The sequence below is a fragment of the Microtus oregoni genome, unplaced genomic scaffold (genome assembly GCF_018167655.1).
Source record: "Microtus oregoni isolate MIOR12 unplaced genomic scaffold, Mior012 000022F_ref0000154, whole genome shotgun sequence".
In the NCBI taxonomy this organism is placed as follows: Eukaryota; Metazoa; Chordata; class Mammalia; order Rodentia; family Cricetidae; genus Microtus; species Microtus oregoni.
Window position 1 is genome coordinate 26,020,839 of NW_024543081.1, and position 12,607 is coordinate 26,033,445.

The 12,607-nt window shown below is 41.4% G+C and overlaps 1 protein-coding gene across 1 annotated transcript in view; it reads right to left on the reverse strand.

The window, feature by feature from the left end:
- The window catches only part of Efr3a (EFR3 homolog A), an 80,415-nt gene extending 69,010 nt beyond the window's left edge, over positions 1 to 11,405 (reverse strand). Inside the window, exon 1 of the mRNA XM_041672082.1 lies at positions 11,202 to 11,405. Within this exon, the coding sequence (XP_041528016.1) occupies positions 11,202 to 11,211 (10 nt within the window). The 5' untranslated portion in view covers positions 11,212 to 11,405. The remainder of the gene's footprint in view (positions 1 to 11,201) is intronic.
- Between the last annotated feature and the right edge of the window lie 1,202 nt (positions 11,406 to 12,607).

Consider the following 12,607-nt stretch of genomic DNA (forward strand, 5'->3'; position numbering starts at 1 on the left):
AAGAACCTGTTCAGTAGTTTAATGTCTTGTTTTAGGTTTTTAAAAAAGAAGTTGTATTAAATCTGTAATCTTAAGCATCTACTTTTTTCTAATTACAGAATTCTAACTGTAGAAAATCTGGAAAACACAAATTAAGAAAATGAATCATCAGGACTTTCATTACATTCTCAATAGGGATCACTTAGCAAAACTTGTAAGATCTTTAACCTGGATAAACTGCTATCCTATCTTCTTGTCCATCTTTGTTGTAATAAGAGTGGCGGGGCTGCGTCCCCAGCACCCGGCCGCCCACATGGCTAGCTCTAGCTTATGCCCCGAAATAATTACACGGAAACTGAATTCTTTTAAACACCGCTTAGCCCATTATATCTAGCCTTTTCTCGGCTAACTCTCGCACCTGGACTAGCCCATTTCTAATAATCTGTTTAGCCCACGAGCTGGCTTACCAGGAATGATCTTAACCTGCGTCTGCCTGGAGTGGGAGAATCATGGCGACTCACTGACTCAGCTTCTTTCTCCCAGCATTCTGTTCTGTTTACTCCTCCCACCTATGTTTTAACCTTTGAGGGCCAAGCAGTTTCTTTATTGCTTGACCAATGAAATCAACAGATTGATATATGACACCCCCCACATCACTTCCCCTTTTTCTGTTTAAACAAAAAAAGGAAGGCTTTAACTTTAACATAGCAAAATTACATATAACAAAACAGTTATCAAGCAGGAATTAGTTACAATATTTATATTTACTATCTTTTATCATAACTAAGGAAAACTATAACTATCCATTCTTCAACTCCATCAAAGACTACAGAAGGTTATAATACTACCTAAGTAAACAAGAAATAAGAAAACTCTAGAAATGACAGAGACATCTCGCTGCCTGGACAGTCACCCAAAGTTCTTTTGTACCGTTGGGGCATCCATCTTCAGCCTTCAGGCCCATAGTATCCAGCAGACATTTTCATCAAGCAGGAAATTTCAAAGACAGTTCAGTCACTATCTGCTGTGTCCTGCAGAATGTCTCGCAGACTCTTTCATGAGTCATGAACCCCAAAAGACCATCTCACCTTTAGGCAAGTTCAGTCGTCCTCTCTCTGCGGGTTCTCTGTGTCCATTTTATGCAACAGTCCAGGCAAGAGCAGTTTCTTGCCCAAATGGCTATCAAACTCCATAAGGATCCTCTTCGATGCCCATCTTCCTCTCGAAGTAGATTGGTGCCGACAGGAGCAGACATGTCTCATTGTCATGAAAAGTCCTAAGTTATTAAAATATTTTAAATGCCATATTCTGCAGCCTTTGAAAGATATGAAGAATGCCTATCTGAAATATATCTCTATATATCTAGAAAATCTAAGTAACATGACTACAAACTTGACTATTATTTATGATTATCCATCAACAACCTATATTTCCTAATTATACATTACATTTTAAAAATGAACTACACAATCACAATACCTTAATCAAGATCAGAAATACATATACATATAACAATATTGACTGTAAAATCCATACCAATGCAAATTATTTATACCTATATCATTTCACCCTTTAAATGTAAAAGAACATTTATAAACAATATTTTGGGAACATGGGCGCAGTTTTTTCTCTCCAAACTGCTTCCTGCTGAATAGGGGCGCTGTTAATCAGATCATTTAGGGTGTAACCTGTGTGCCAGGTTTATCTCAGTTGGCAGTTGAGTGAAGTAATTTTTTGAGGGTGTTCACAGGAACTTTTTGGGAGGTCGTGGTCTATCATACCACATCGGGATAGATGCAATTCACAGGGTCTTGCCCTCTGTGAAAACAAAAGAAGACCCTCTCCAAAGCATCATATCCTTAGACCCAAATTTTGAAATCGTAATACCCTTATATCCATTCTGGTTTAGCTTGGCAGCCCATGTAATGAAATGTCTCTCTGTATTTAGCTCCTTCACAGTCAAAAATTTTAAAGAAAACACAATAATACAAAGAATCCAGACTCTATGAATTTTCCATTTTTACGTGGCTGATTTTTCTCTATTTGTTTTAATCTACAACTGTCTGTACTCGGTCTCTTTAAAGACTTTACCTTTTTTTTTTAAAAAAAAACCATTAACTTTATTCTCTATATTCTTTTTCTTCTCTCTCTCAAGCCTACGTACATTCATCCAACAGTGTGACTCATTTAGTGGTCTGAATCTGTCCTATTGTGAATCTGCAATTTTTTACTATCCAGGAGCACTTTTGATTTGCGCTTTCAAATCACTAGGCACTTAAGAATCTAAGCTGTGACATTCCTAGGTCAAAAACAGGTACTTCCTGCTGGCCCCGCCCAGTCCAACATGGCGGAGCCGCTCGTGCCTCTGATCCTTGCACATGGCGGAGCTGCTTGTGCCTCTGACCTGCGGCAGGCAATGTCCCCCTTTTAGGCACACAGCAGTCTAGTTCCCATCAAACAAATCATAGCACTTTACTCCAAATGCTCCATTCAAAAGATCTGTCTCCAGATCGCAATGGCAGCACAGCCCAGAAAGCAGGCATTTTAAAACAGCCAGTTTTTTCCTGCTGCTGAGTCAGGAAAATTTCAAAATGGAGGACATACCATTTTGTGCTAGCTCTGGGGCCACCAGGTAGGAGCCACACTCATCACTTTAATTCTGAGACTGAGCGTGCAGCACAGAAATTCTTTTTATCCAAGTTACATCCAAATCTGACACGCAGAGCACTGTGAAGTCTGAAAACAAGTATGGCGGCGGGAATCTGCCATGCCCTTCTGCCTGCCTAAGCCTGATTCGGCCGTCTGCCCAGGTGCAGGCGGGGAGTGCTGAGCCATCGGCACAGTCTCAGAGCACTCTCCTTCTGATCCCAAGCGGGAACACAAACATCCAGTCCCCTAAAAAGCCTTTGAAATGCTTTAAAGCCAGAGTTCATGCTGGCAGCACAGCCCCAAGAAGCTGTGCTTTAAACTGACACAGCATTTTTTCTGCTGCTGTTGCCGAATCAGGAAATCTCTCTACAGCACGCCACCAACAAACAGCAAAAATCTGTGTTAAACTCTCTCTCCCTTATTTTTAAGCCTTCTCAGGTTTTTAAGTGGATTTAGTCCATCACGTCTGGGCGCCACTCTGTTGTATTAGGAGCGGCGGGCTGCGTCCTAGGCACCTGGCCACCCGCGCAGCTAGCTTTACAGAAATAATTACACGGAAACTGTATTCTTTTAAACACCGCTTGGCCCATTATATCTAGCCTTTCCTTGGCTAACTCTCGCACCTGAACTAGCCCATTTCTAATAATCTGTTTAGCCCACGAGCTGGCTTACCAGGAATGATCTTAACCTGCTTCTGCCTGGAGTGGGAGAATCATGGCTACTCACTGACTCAGCTTCTTTCTCCCAGCATTCTGTTCTGTTTACTCCTCCCACCTATGTTTTAACCTATGAGGGCCAAGCAGTTTCTTTATTGCTTAACCAATGAAATCAACAGATTGATATATGACACTCCCACATCACATCTTTGCTGAAGAGGCTGGTGGTCTACCTGGGCCTTTCATGTATTATACTTCTGAAAATGCTTGAGACTCCTTTCCAACAATAGTTCAATAAAAATATTCCTACTACCACAGTAGTAATAATGGGCTAGTCCTTTCCTGCAGAAAGTTCCAGGAGACAAATTAATGCCATAAAAGTAGCTTAGTCTTCTTTTGTGTGGGACTCCCAACAGTGGGAACAGGAGCTGTTTCTGATTCTTTTGCCTGCTTTTGGGACCCTTTTCCTTCTATTGGACTGCCTCATCCAGCCTTAATATGAAGGGAGGTACCTGGTCTTATTGCAACTTAATATGCCATGTTTGATTGCTATCACTGGGAGCCCTGCCCTTTTCTTAAGGGAAGCAGAGGAGGAGTGAATCTGGGGAGGTGGTGGCGGAGGAACTGGGAGAAAAAGAAGGAAGGGAACTGAGGTCAGGATGTAATATATGAGAGAATAAAATTTTTTAAAGATAATTAAAACACACAGAGAATATGTTTGTGTGTGTGTGTGTGAGAGAGAGAGAGAGAGAAAGAGAGAGAGAGACAGACAGACAGACAGACAAAAGTGGAGCCTCTAACTAAAATATTATTCAGACAAGAACACTGTGACTTAGAGATACTCTGAAAATACATCAGTAACGGTACCTTCTTTACTAAAATCGAGAGTTGGGCTTATCTAGTTCCTAAAAGAAAAGAAGAGTAACGGAACTAAGGAGGAATAGATACCCTATGGAGAATTGGGTTTGCTCACTGTAGCCCAACACAGTACTACAGAAACAGAGGTGAACACTGGATCATTCCATGTCAGAGGAATTCCATTCCATGTTCAACCACGATATCTCTTCATTTGACACACACACACACACACACACACACACACACGAAAAAAAAAAGTTTCGATCTCCTAAATCACAAATGGCTTTCTGTCCTTTTATGTATGTGGGAAGGGAAGGGACAACTGGTAAAAATAAATAATAATAATATCATGATTGCCTAGAAAACCAGAGGAACCTAGATTCAGTTGCTTTGTTTTTAAGTTGCCCATTCAAAATTAAAGTAGAAACAAACCAAGTTCCCCCAGAAAACTAGCCTCATCTGCCCAACAATTCAGATGATTTGGAAGATGTATAAAACATCCAAAATTCTGGGGAAAAGAATAAGACACTGGAAAAGAAATGCTACCCATTCTGCTTGCTGAAGGACCCTGATCAGAGTCAATTCCAGGGTCAAGTTCAAATAGATCACTGCTGACTAGATCAGGCCTAGAGGCTGTTTGAGCCTCTGTCTGGGCTGAGAACACATCTCTGGGGAGCAGGCTGACTGAGCATCCTAATGGTATGAAAGCAGGACAGGCTCTGGGCACAGCTTGATCTGTAATACTTAAATATTCAGAACTAGAGCAGTTCTTAATAAGATATAATTTTAATGTTGTCCTCCAGGGGAATATATGGTGGTGACTGGTAATGTTTTTTTTTTGTTGTTGTTGTTGTTCTTACAATTTTGGGAATCCTAGGGAAGTAGTAGATGCTGCTACTGGCTTTAGCAGATAAAAGCCAAATACACTGCTAAACATTTTATAAAACATAGGATAGGCCTCTGCTACCACTCCCTCCTTTAGCCACCACCACTAAAATAGCTTGTCCAAGATATCAATGATGCAAAGGCTGAAAATCTCTCATTTACAGTATAAAGGGCAGACATCTGTATGGTCTAACACATCAAAAAACATACAGGAAGACTATGACATGTCTTTATAAAGAACCAATAAGTTAGAAATTGCTAGTATGTCTACAAATAGTCACTGTAAATGTGACTGTGACAGCCGGAGTGTATTTTCAGTCCTCAATTGCTTCTCTGCATTATAATGGCACATAAAACCATTCCATTTCTGGCTCCCCTCTCCTCCAGTCTTATCATTTGCATAATCTTTAAAACAGCTCTGCTTACTCATGAATGGTACTAACTGAAGCATAAATTCTATGTGGTGTGGTGATGCACACCTTTAATCCCAGTACTTGGGAGGCAGAGATGGGTGATCTCTGAGTGTGAACCCACCCAAGTCTACAAAGCGAGTTCCAGGCCAGTCAGGGATACCCAGAGAGACTCTGTTTAAAAACTAAAAAAAAACACAAGGTCTCCTAAGCCGCAAAAGGCAAAGATCACTGTGAGAGGAAAAAGAAAAAAAAAAAAATACAAAACTCCAGCTACGACTCTGGGTGAAGGAACAAGGCTGGAGAGAAAGAAGGTAAAATACGATGGAGGAAAATGGACTAACAATAATATGAATAAATATGAATGAACACAAAGGTTCCAAAGGCAGTAATATGAATGCCTAAGTTTGCAATTGGTTATGGTTTAGATGATCACTGACCTTTGTTAAAAGTTTTTTTTTTTTTTCTCAGTGTCTTTCCTTATTGCTGTAATAAAATAGTCTGACAAAGCAACTTAAGGGTTATTCTGGCTCAGAATTCACGAGATTAGTCCTCCATGACAGAATACTCAAAGCAACAGGAGTCTGAGTCTAAAGTGACTGATACATCATCGTATGCTGTAGTAGGATGAGCTGCAGGCAGGCTTGTTTTTTGTCCCGGGTGGAGGCAAGCAGGCCGAGCGAGCTTAACCCCAAAATAACCACCAAAAAAATTGTATTAATTTAACTACTGCCTGGCCCATTATATGTAGCCTCTTCTTGGCCAACTCTCACATCCTGATCTAACCCATTTTCAATAGTGTGTATCGCCACTTGACTGTGGCTTACTGGCATGAATCTAACCAGCGTCCGTCTTGGGCAGGAGAAGCATGGCATCTGCCACATTCCCTTCTTCCCAGCATTCTGTTCTGTCTACTCCGCCCACCTAAGGGCTGCCCTATCAAAAGGCTAAGACAGTCTCTTTATTTAACCAATGAAAGCAACACACAAACAGAAAATCCTCCTATACCATTTCCCCTTTTTCTGTTTAAACAAAAAAAAAGGTTTTTACTTTAACATAGTAAAAGTACATATAACAAAACAGTTATCAAGCAAGAATTACAGCTACCATATTTATATCTATTTTATCTTTTATCATAACAAAGGAAAACTATAACTATAACTATCCATTCTTCAACTCCATCAGAGACTCCAAAAGGATATAATATTACCTAAGTAAACAGGAAGTGCATTGTAAGCAACTTCCAAAACTCTAGAAATGACAGAGACATCTCACTGTCTGGACAGTCACCCAAAGTTTTTTTGTACCATTGGGGCATCCATCTTTGGCCTTTAGGCCCATAGTATCCAGCAGACTTTTTCATGAAGCAGGAAATTTTAAAGACAGTTTAGTCACTTTTTTTTTTTGTATCCTGTAGAATGTCTCACAGACTCTTTTATGAATCAGGAACCCCGAAGGACCATCTCACCTTTAGGCAAGTTTTGTAGTCATCTTTCTGTGGGTTTTTTATGACCAGTTTATGCAATAGTCCAGACAAGAGCACTTTCTTGCCTAAATGGCTAAGGAGCCTCTTTGATGCCCATCTTCCTCTTAAAGTAGATTGGTGCTGCCAGAAGCATACGTGTCTCATTGTCATGAAAAGCCCTAAGTTATTAAAACATTTAAAATGCCATATTCTGTAGTCTTTGAAAGATAAGAAGAATGCCTATCTAACTGAAATATATCTCTATATATCTAGAAAATCTAACTAACATGACTACAAGGTTGACTATTATTGATGATTATCCATTAACAACCTATATTTTCTAATTATACATTATATTTTTAAATGAACTACACAATCACAATACCTTAATCAAGATTAGAAATATGAATATGACAAAACTGACCTTAAATTTGTAACAGTAAACCAAGATTTATATCAATGTAAATTATTTATATATCATACCCCACTTTAAATATAAAAGAACATTTATAAGCAATATTTGGGAATATGGGTGTAGAAAGCAGGGAGTGATCAAGCCATGCTATGCTCAGAAAGCTTTCTTGATTTTATCAAGCCAGTATCCCCTGCCCAAGGAATGATGCCACCTACAGTGGACTGGTGGCAAACAGAACATGAATGTACTAAAGTAAATAATAAAATTAATCCATCAATGAAGGCACAACTGAATGAATTACTGAGAAGCAGAAGCAGGTAACTGTGGGGTGGGCCTCTGAGGGGTACATCTCATCCCTGGATGCTTCCTCTATGTCTGTTTCCTAGCTGTTGTGAGGTGAGCAGCTTTCACGTGAAGCTTCCCTCTGCCAAGCTTGCTGGCCATGCTGTTTCTCTCCTTTCACAGGCCTCACAGCAATGGATTCAGTGGACTTTGGACTGACACCTCTGGAGTCAAGAGACAAATTAAATCTTTCCTCAACTGTTTCTTCCTCAGGTCTGTCACAGTGACAAAAAGTTAACACAACATATAATGTGTTTCTAAGAAAAATTACTTCAGCTATCAACTATCCTTCAGGATTCATTTGGCACTTCTTCTGTAAGACACTGAAAAACAGTTAAATATAATTAGCCTTATCCAAGGACAGGGAGATGTCCATATTGCCACAGTCCAACTAACCTAACTAGATAACAATGCTGATGTCTAAATGCTGATGTCTAAATGCCGAGAGAAAGCATTAGTCACACTGAAAGCATAGTTTAATAGCCAACAACAGTTCAGTGTCTGCATTCTCCCAGCTAATACATAACCATTTCTCATAGAGAAGAGCATGTTTTGTTGGACCTGTTTTCATGCATGAGATGTGGATAAACTAGGAAGCCCCTTCCATATAAGCAATTTGCTAATGTAAATCCATGCCTTTACAACAGAGCGTCTACTTAGCACACAGGCAGAATTCATAGCCTTCTTCACAGATTCCTGTGGCGACTTAAATCAAAGCAAATGATGCGATTATCTCTCTAAAGTTTACAGATATTTTCATAGAATTTTCATAAAGTTTTCATTTTTGTCTTAATGTAACTGAAGCAAACAAATTAAAAAGTTTGTTCAACTTTATTTAGCTAAGGGAAAATAAACACTATCTGTGTTCAATGCGGACACTGGCTAAGGAGGCCAGATCTGTGTTCAGGTGCAGGGTTAAGTCAGCCCCTTTAGGGGGCGGGGTTTGCCTCGGGGGTTTGTTGCCCTCCCACTCCCTTTTTTCCTGCCTCCTGGGAAAAAGGCTCCACGCTGGAACCTTGGTTCTGTAAGTTTGTTTATATATTAAAACTATATATATATATATATATATTATATATATATATATATATATTCTTTAATATCTGCCTTTGCAATTATTTACGCCGATACATTCAGGTACTGGTTTTACTCCATTTATGACCTCATGGAAGCCATCAAAATTCACTAAAACCCACACATGGTAGTAAACTTCTAAAACTCTTTAGCAGTGGCAGGAGGATTACAAGTCCTAGGCTATCCTGGGCTACATAATGAGCCTTTGCCTAAAAGCAAAATAAAATAATGATTTAAGAAAAAAAAATCTTAGTCTCCTGATCTTCAAAAATAAACAAAACAAACAAAAGAACTAAGAAACCTCAATGTTCCTTCCAACTTAAACCCTTTAAATTTAGGTCTATTTAATTAATAGCTTAAATTAAAGTCTATTAAATCTAGATTTGAAAACTAAGCCAACAACAGACTAAACACAGAATGACAAGAACAAGAACTGTTTTGTGCTGGCACCTTCCTGGCAAACATCTTTCCAGTTGCTTTCTCAAGGAGTCCTTGGCTCACTAAACCACATTCATTGCTTGGCCAGCATGGCTCCAGCATGTGAAGCTGGCTTCTACTATCAAAGCCATTTCAATTGCGAGTAAATAATAAATACCAGCAGAATTATTTATCTACGAGTTGCTTGCAGAAATCTAGAACCCAAGATCCTAAAGTGATCCTCTTCAACCCCTTCAATTTTGTAGAAAAGCATTTGCTTTTTCATAAAACACTTAAAAGTCAACTGGCTGAACATGCAAATAAGCGCCAGCACTTAACATCTTTAAAAAAAACAAAACAAAAACATTTATGAGACCTCATTTTTTTTCCCTAAAAGCATTCATCATACAATGATTGTGCTGAAGTGTCTGCTTATTATAAACTTAGTATGTTATCAGTCTACTCTAGACTCTTGCCCACCAAACTATCACAGACATCTTGAGAGCTCTGAGCATCAAGAGAGAGAGAAAAAAAAAGAAGAGCTATTCTTCCAGATTTGTATCCTTATCCACATCAGTCTCTCCTCAATTACAGGAGATGTACAGCAAAAAATATGAACGATACATAAACATTTTCCTTGATAGGAGGCAATCTGACACCTGAATTCATCAAACTCACTGGATAGAGTAAATAAATCAAGCATCCTGATACTACAAGTTTTCAGCATCCTCTCTAGGAAACTACATAACGTTAACACATAACTAAAACCTTTCCCTTGATCTTCCACTCATGGGATGCAATTTGACACCTGAGTTCATCAAAACACTGGACAGAGTAAATAAATCAAGCATCCTAATACTACAAGTTTCCAGCATCCTCTCTAGGAAACTACATAACATTAACACATAACTAAAGGTTGAGAATTTTACAGAATGTCGATGGACATTTTACCAAGACGATCCTCGTTTATCCTTCTCCTCTCTGCTTTTCTCAGAAAGACTGTTAAGGTGCCAATTTCAAATATTTGAATAACTGAACATGAAATTAGAAATAGAAACTGACAATAATGGCCATGAACTCGAAGGCAGAGTGTATTCCTCCAGGCTGAATCACTCAAGCAGAAAAATAAAGTAAGAAATGCACAATAATGTGAAAATAAAGCCCACTTGGTGTTTGAGGGGTTAAAAGTGATCTTTACATTAAGATCTCAAAGATTTGACACAACTATGAAGTAAATAATTCTATTCTTAAGATTTTTCCCCCAACACTAGAAAAAAAAATTGGATTTTTGAAACTGTCTAGAAATCACGTACCCGGTATGTCTAACAGAAATCAAGTCAGACAGAACTAGTTAGGAATTCTGAGAAAAACATTCACAAGTCTGTAAAGATTGTGCAGCAGGGCACACTTCAAGGGGCCCTATTTGCAAAGAATCTCAAATCCATCACCAGCATCGTGCTGCCTCTCGGTAGGGGATCAGCCACCTGGTTTGCACGTAATTCCTGCGGGCCACTGGGTTTAAAGTCTCACTGCGAGGATCTGGGTCACTGGTAGCACTGTAGTACCTTGTAGTACAGTGTATCTCTCAAAGCCTCCACTACCTGGTCATCTCCAAATCCAGCATCCCTAGGGGACAGCTAGGACACTTGATATTAGCAGAGCCCGGGTCCCACGCTAAGCAGGCAAACCAAACTTGCATTTGAGTCAGCGTAGGGGTAATCAGGTTGACACACTTGGGGGAGGGTTCCAATCGGTCCCTCAGACCCGCTAAGACAGCACAGGCCTCGACCTCAGGGCCATAATGCTCTCCAAAGTCGCTCTGGGCCTCCGGGGTTAGCTCGGGCTGCCCGGGTGGCACGGATCCCCGTTACCACGCTGTCATCGCGGGCCGCCGTCAGTTCCCCTAACGCTCCGCCTCAGTTTCCCCGAGTGCGCACTGGGATCCCCCGCACCCCACCCAGGGGACGCTAAAGTGAAGCGAAACTAACTCGGGACCAGCCGGCTAACCGGCGCTTCCTGGAGGCGCTCTCCGCCCGACCCGGCCCCACACTCACGGGTAGGCATGGCGACCCGAGCCCGCCGTGCTCGTCGCCGTTCCCGGACTCAGAGGAGCTGCGCGAGCCGCGCCGACCGCAGCATGACTGCGGAAGCCTGGCCACGGACGCCTCGTCGGGGCGGAGGGCGAAGAGTAGAGGCAGCGGACGCCGACCGCCCACAAAAGCCACCGGCCGCTCCGCGCCCCGTCGACGACGCGCTGGGCCGACCCACGCCCGTGACGTCAGCGCGTCGCCACCGGGAGGTTCCGCCCCCGAGGCGTCCAGGCTCCGCCCCCGTGCCGTGACTGCTGGACTCAACTGCTGTAGCAGCATATACACGATGGAAAGTGAGAAGGCTCCACGTATCATCTCTGAGGTTCCTTTCCGTTTCGCTTCTGGTGATCTGTCTTACTTTGGCTTATGCCTGCTTACGGCGCATCACCTTAGAACTGTGAGGGTAAAGACGATGGTCCTGGGTGTAGTAACTTGGCCTAGACTCCTGTTCAGAGCTTTTTAACTGGCAGAGCTTCCATCTGGCAGTCTCTCAAAGCCTAATGCCTTTGAGATGCACTAGGGTTATCTGGGGTGACGACTGAGCGTTTTCTCAGAGGACAGAAAATGTCACTCCCTCTGGGGCTTCTGGTAGCTTTCAAAGTCAGCCAGTCCTCAGTACTTGGTCTCCTTTAGAGAGTGTTCTGAACATTTAGCTAGCCCTGTTCTTAACGCTGGGTATCATTAATATTCTACTTGATGGGTCTATTAGGAGTCCCAAAACTGGTTCAACCTGAGAGTCAGAATGTCCAGCAGTGTAGGTAGTACTCGCAACATTGGCTAGCCACTGTTGGCTGCACACAAACCTTTTGCAGAAATACAAGCAATGCCCAGAAGTCTAACACTACGTTTTCCAACGTGGTTCAGGAGATGTAGGATCCCGTCACTGAATTCTGTTAGTCCTGAGCGAATGCTGCTGAATGGCACATGAGATGATCTAAATACACACTTACCTTTGGAGACCTATTTCCTGGAGTGTAGTGCCAACTTTCTGCTTAAGAAATGAGATTGGGAAGTCCTGAGAGGAGGAGATAAAGAAGATGAAGTAGCCAGAAAAAAATTGAGGGTAATTAATCTTTGGGTCAACTTGGAAGTAAGCAGAATTTGATTTAGCAAAGAAAGACCTTGAAGGATAAGGAGAGGGTAGAAGCAATTAAGAGTGAGTCATAGCAACCCCTGAAAAAGTCGTAGGTGTAAGAGCTATGAGAGGTGTCCCTTGCTGATGGGAAAGGACAAAACATCAAGGATGTGGTCCATACTAAAATAGGTTCCACGGTAGCAGTGTTTTCAATTTGACAGAATCAATCCTTGGGACCAGGCCTCTGGGTATGCCCATGAAGGATTATATTAGATTAGTTGGGATGGGGAGACAT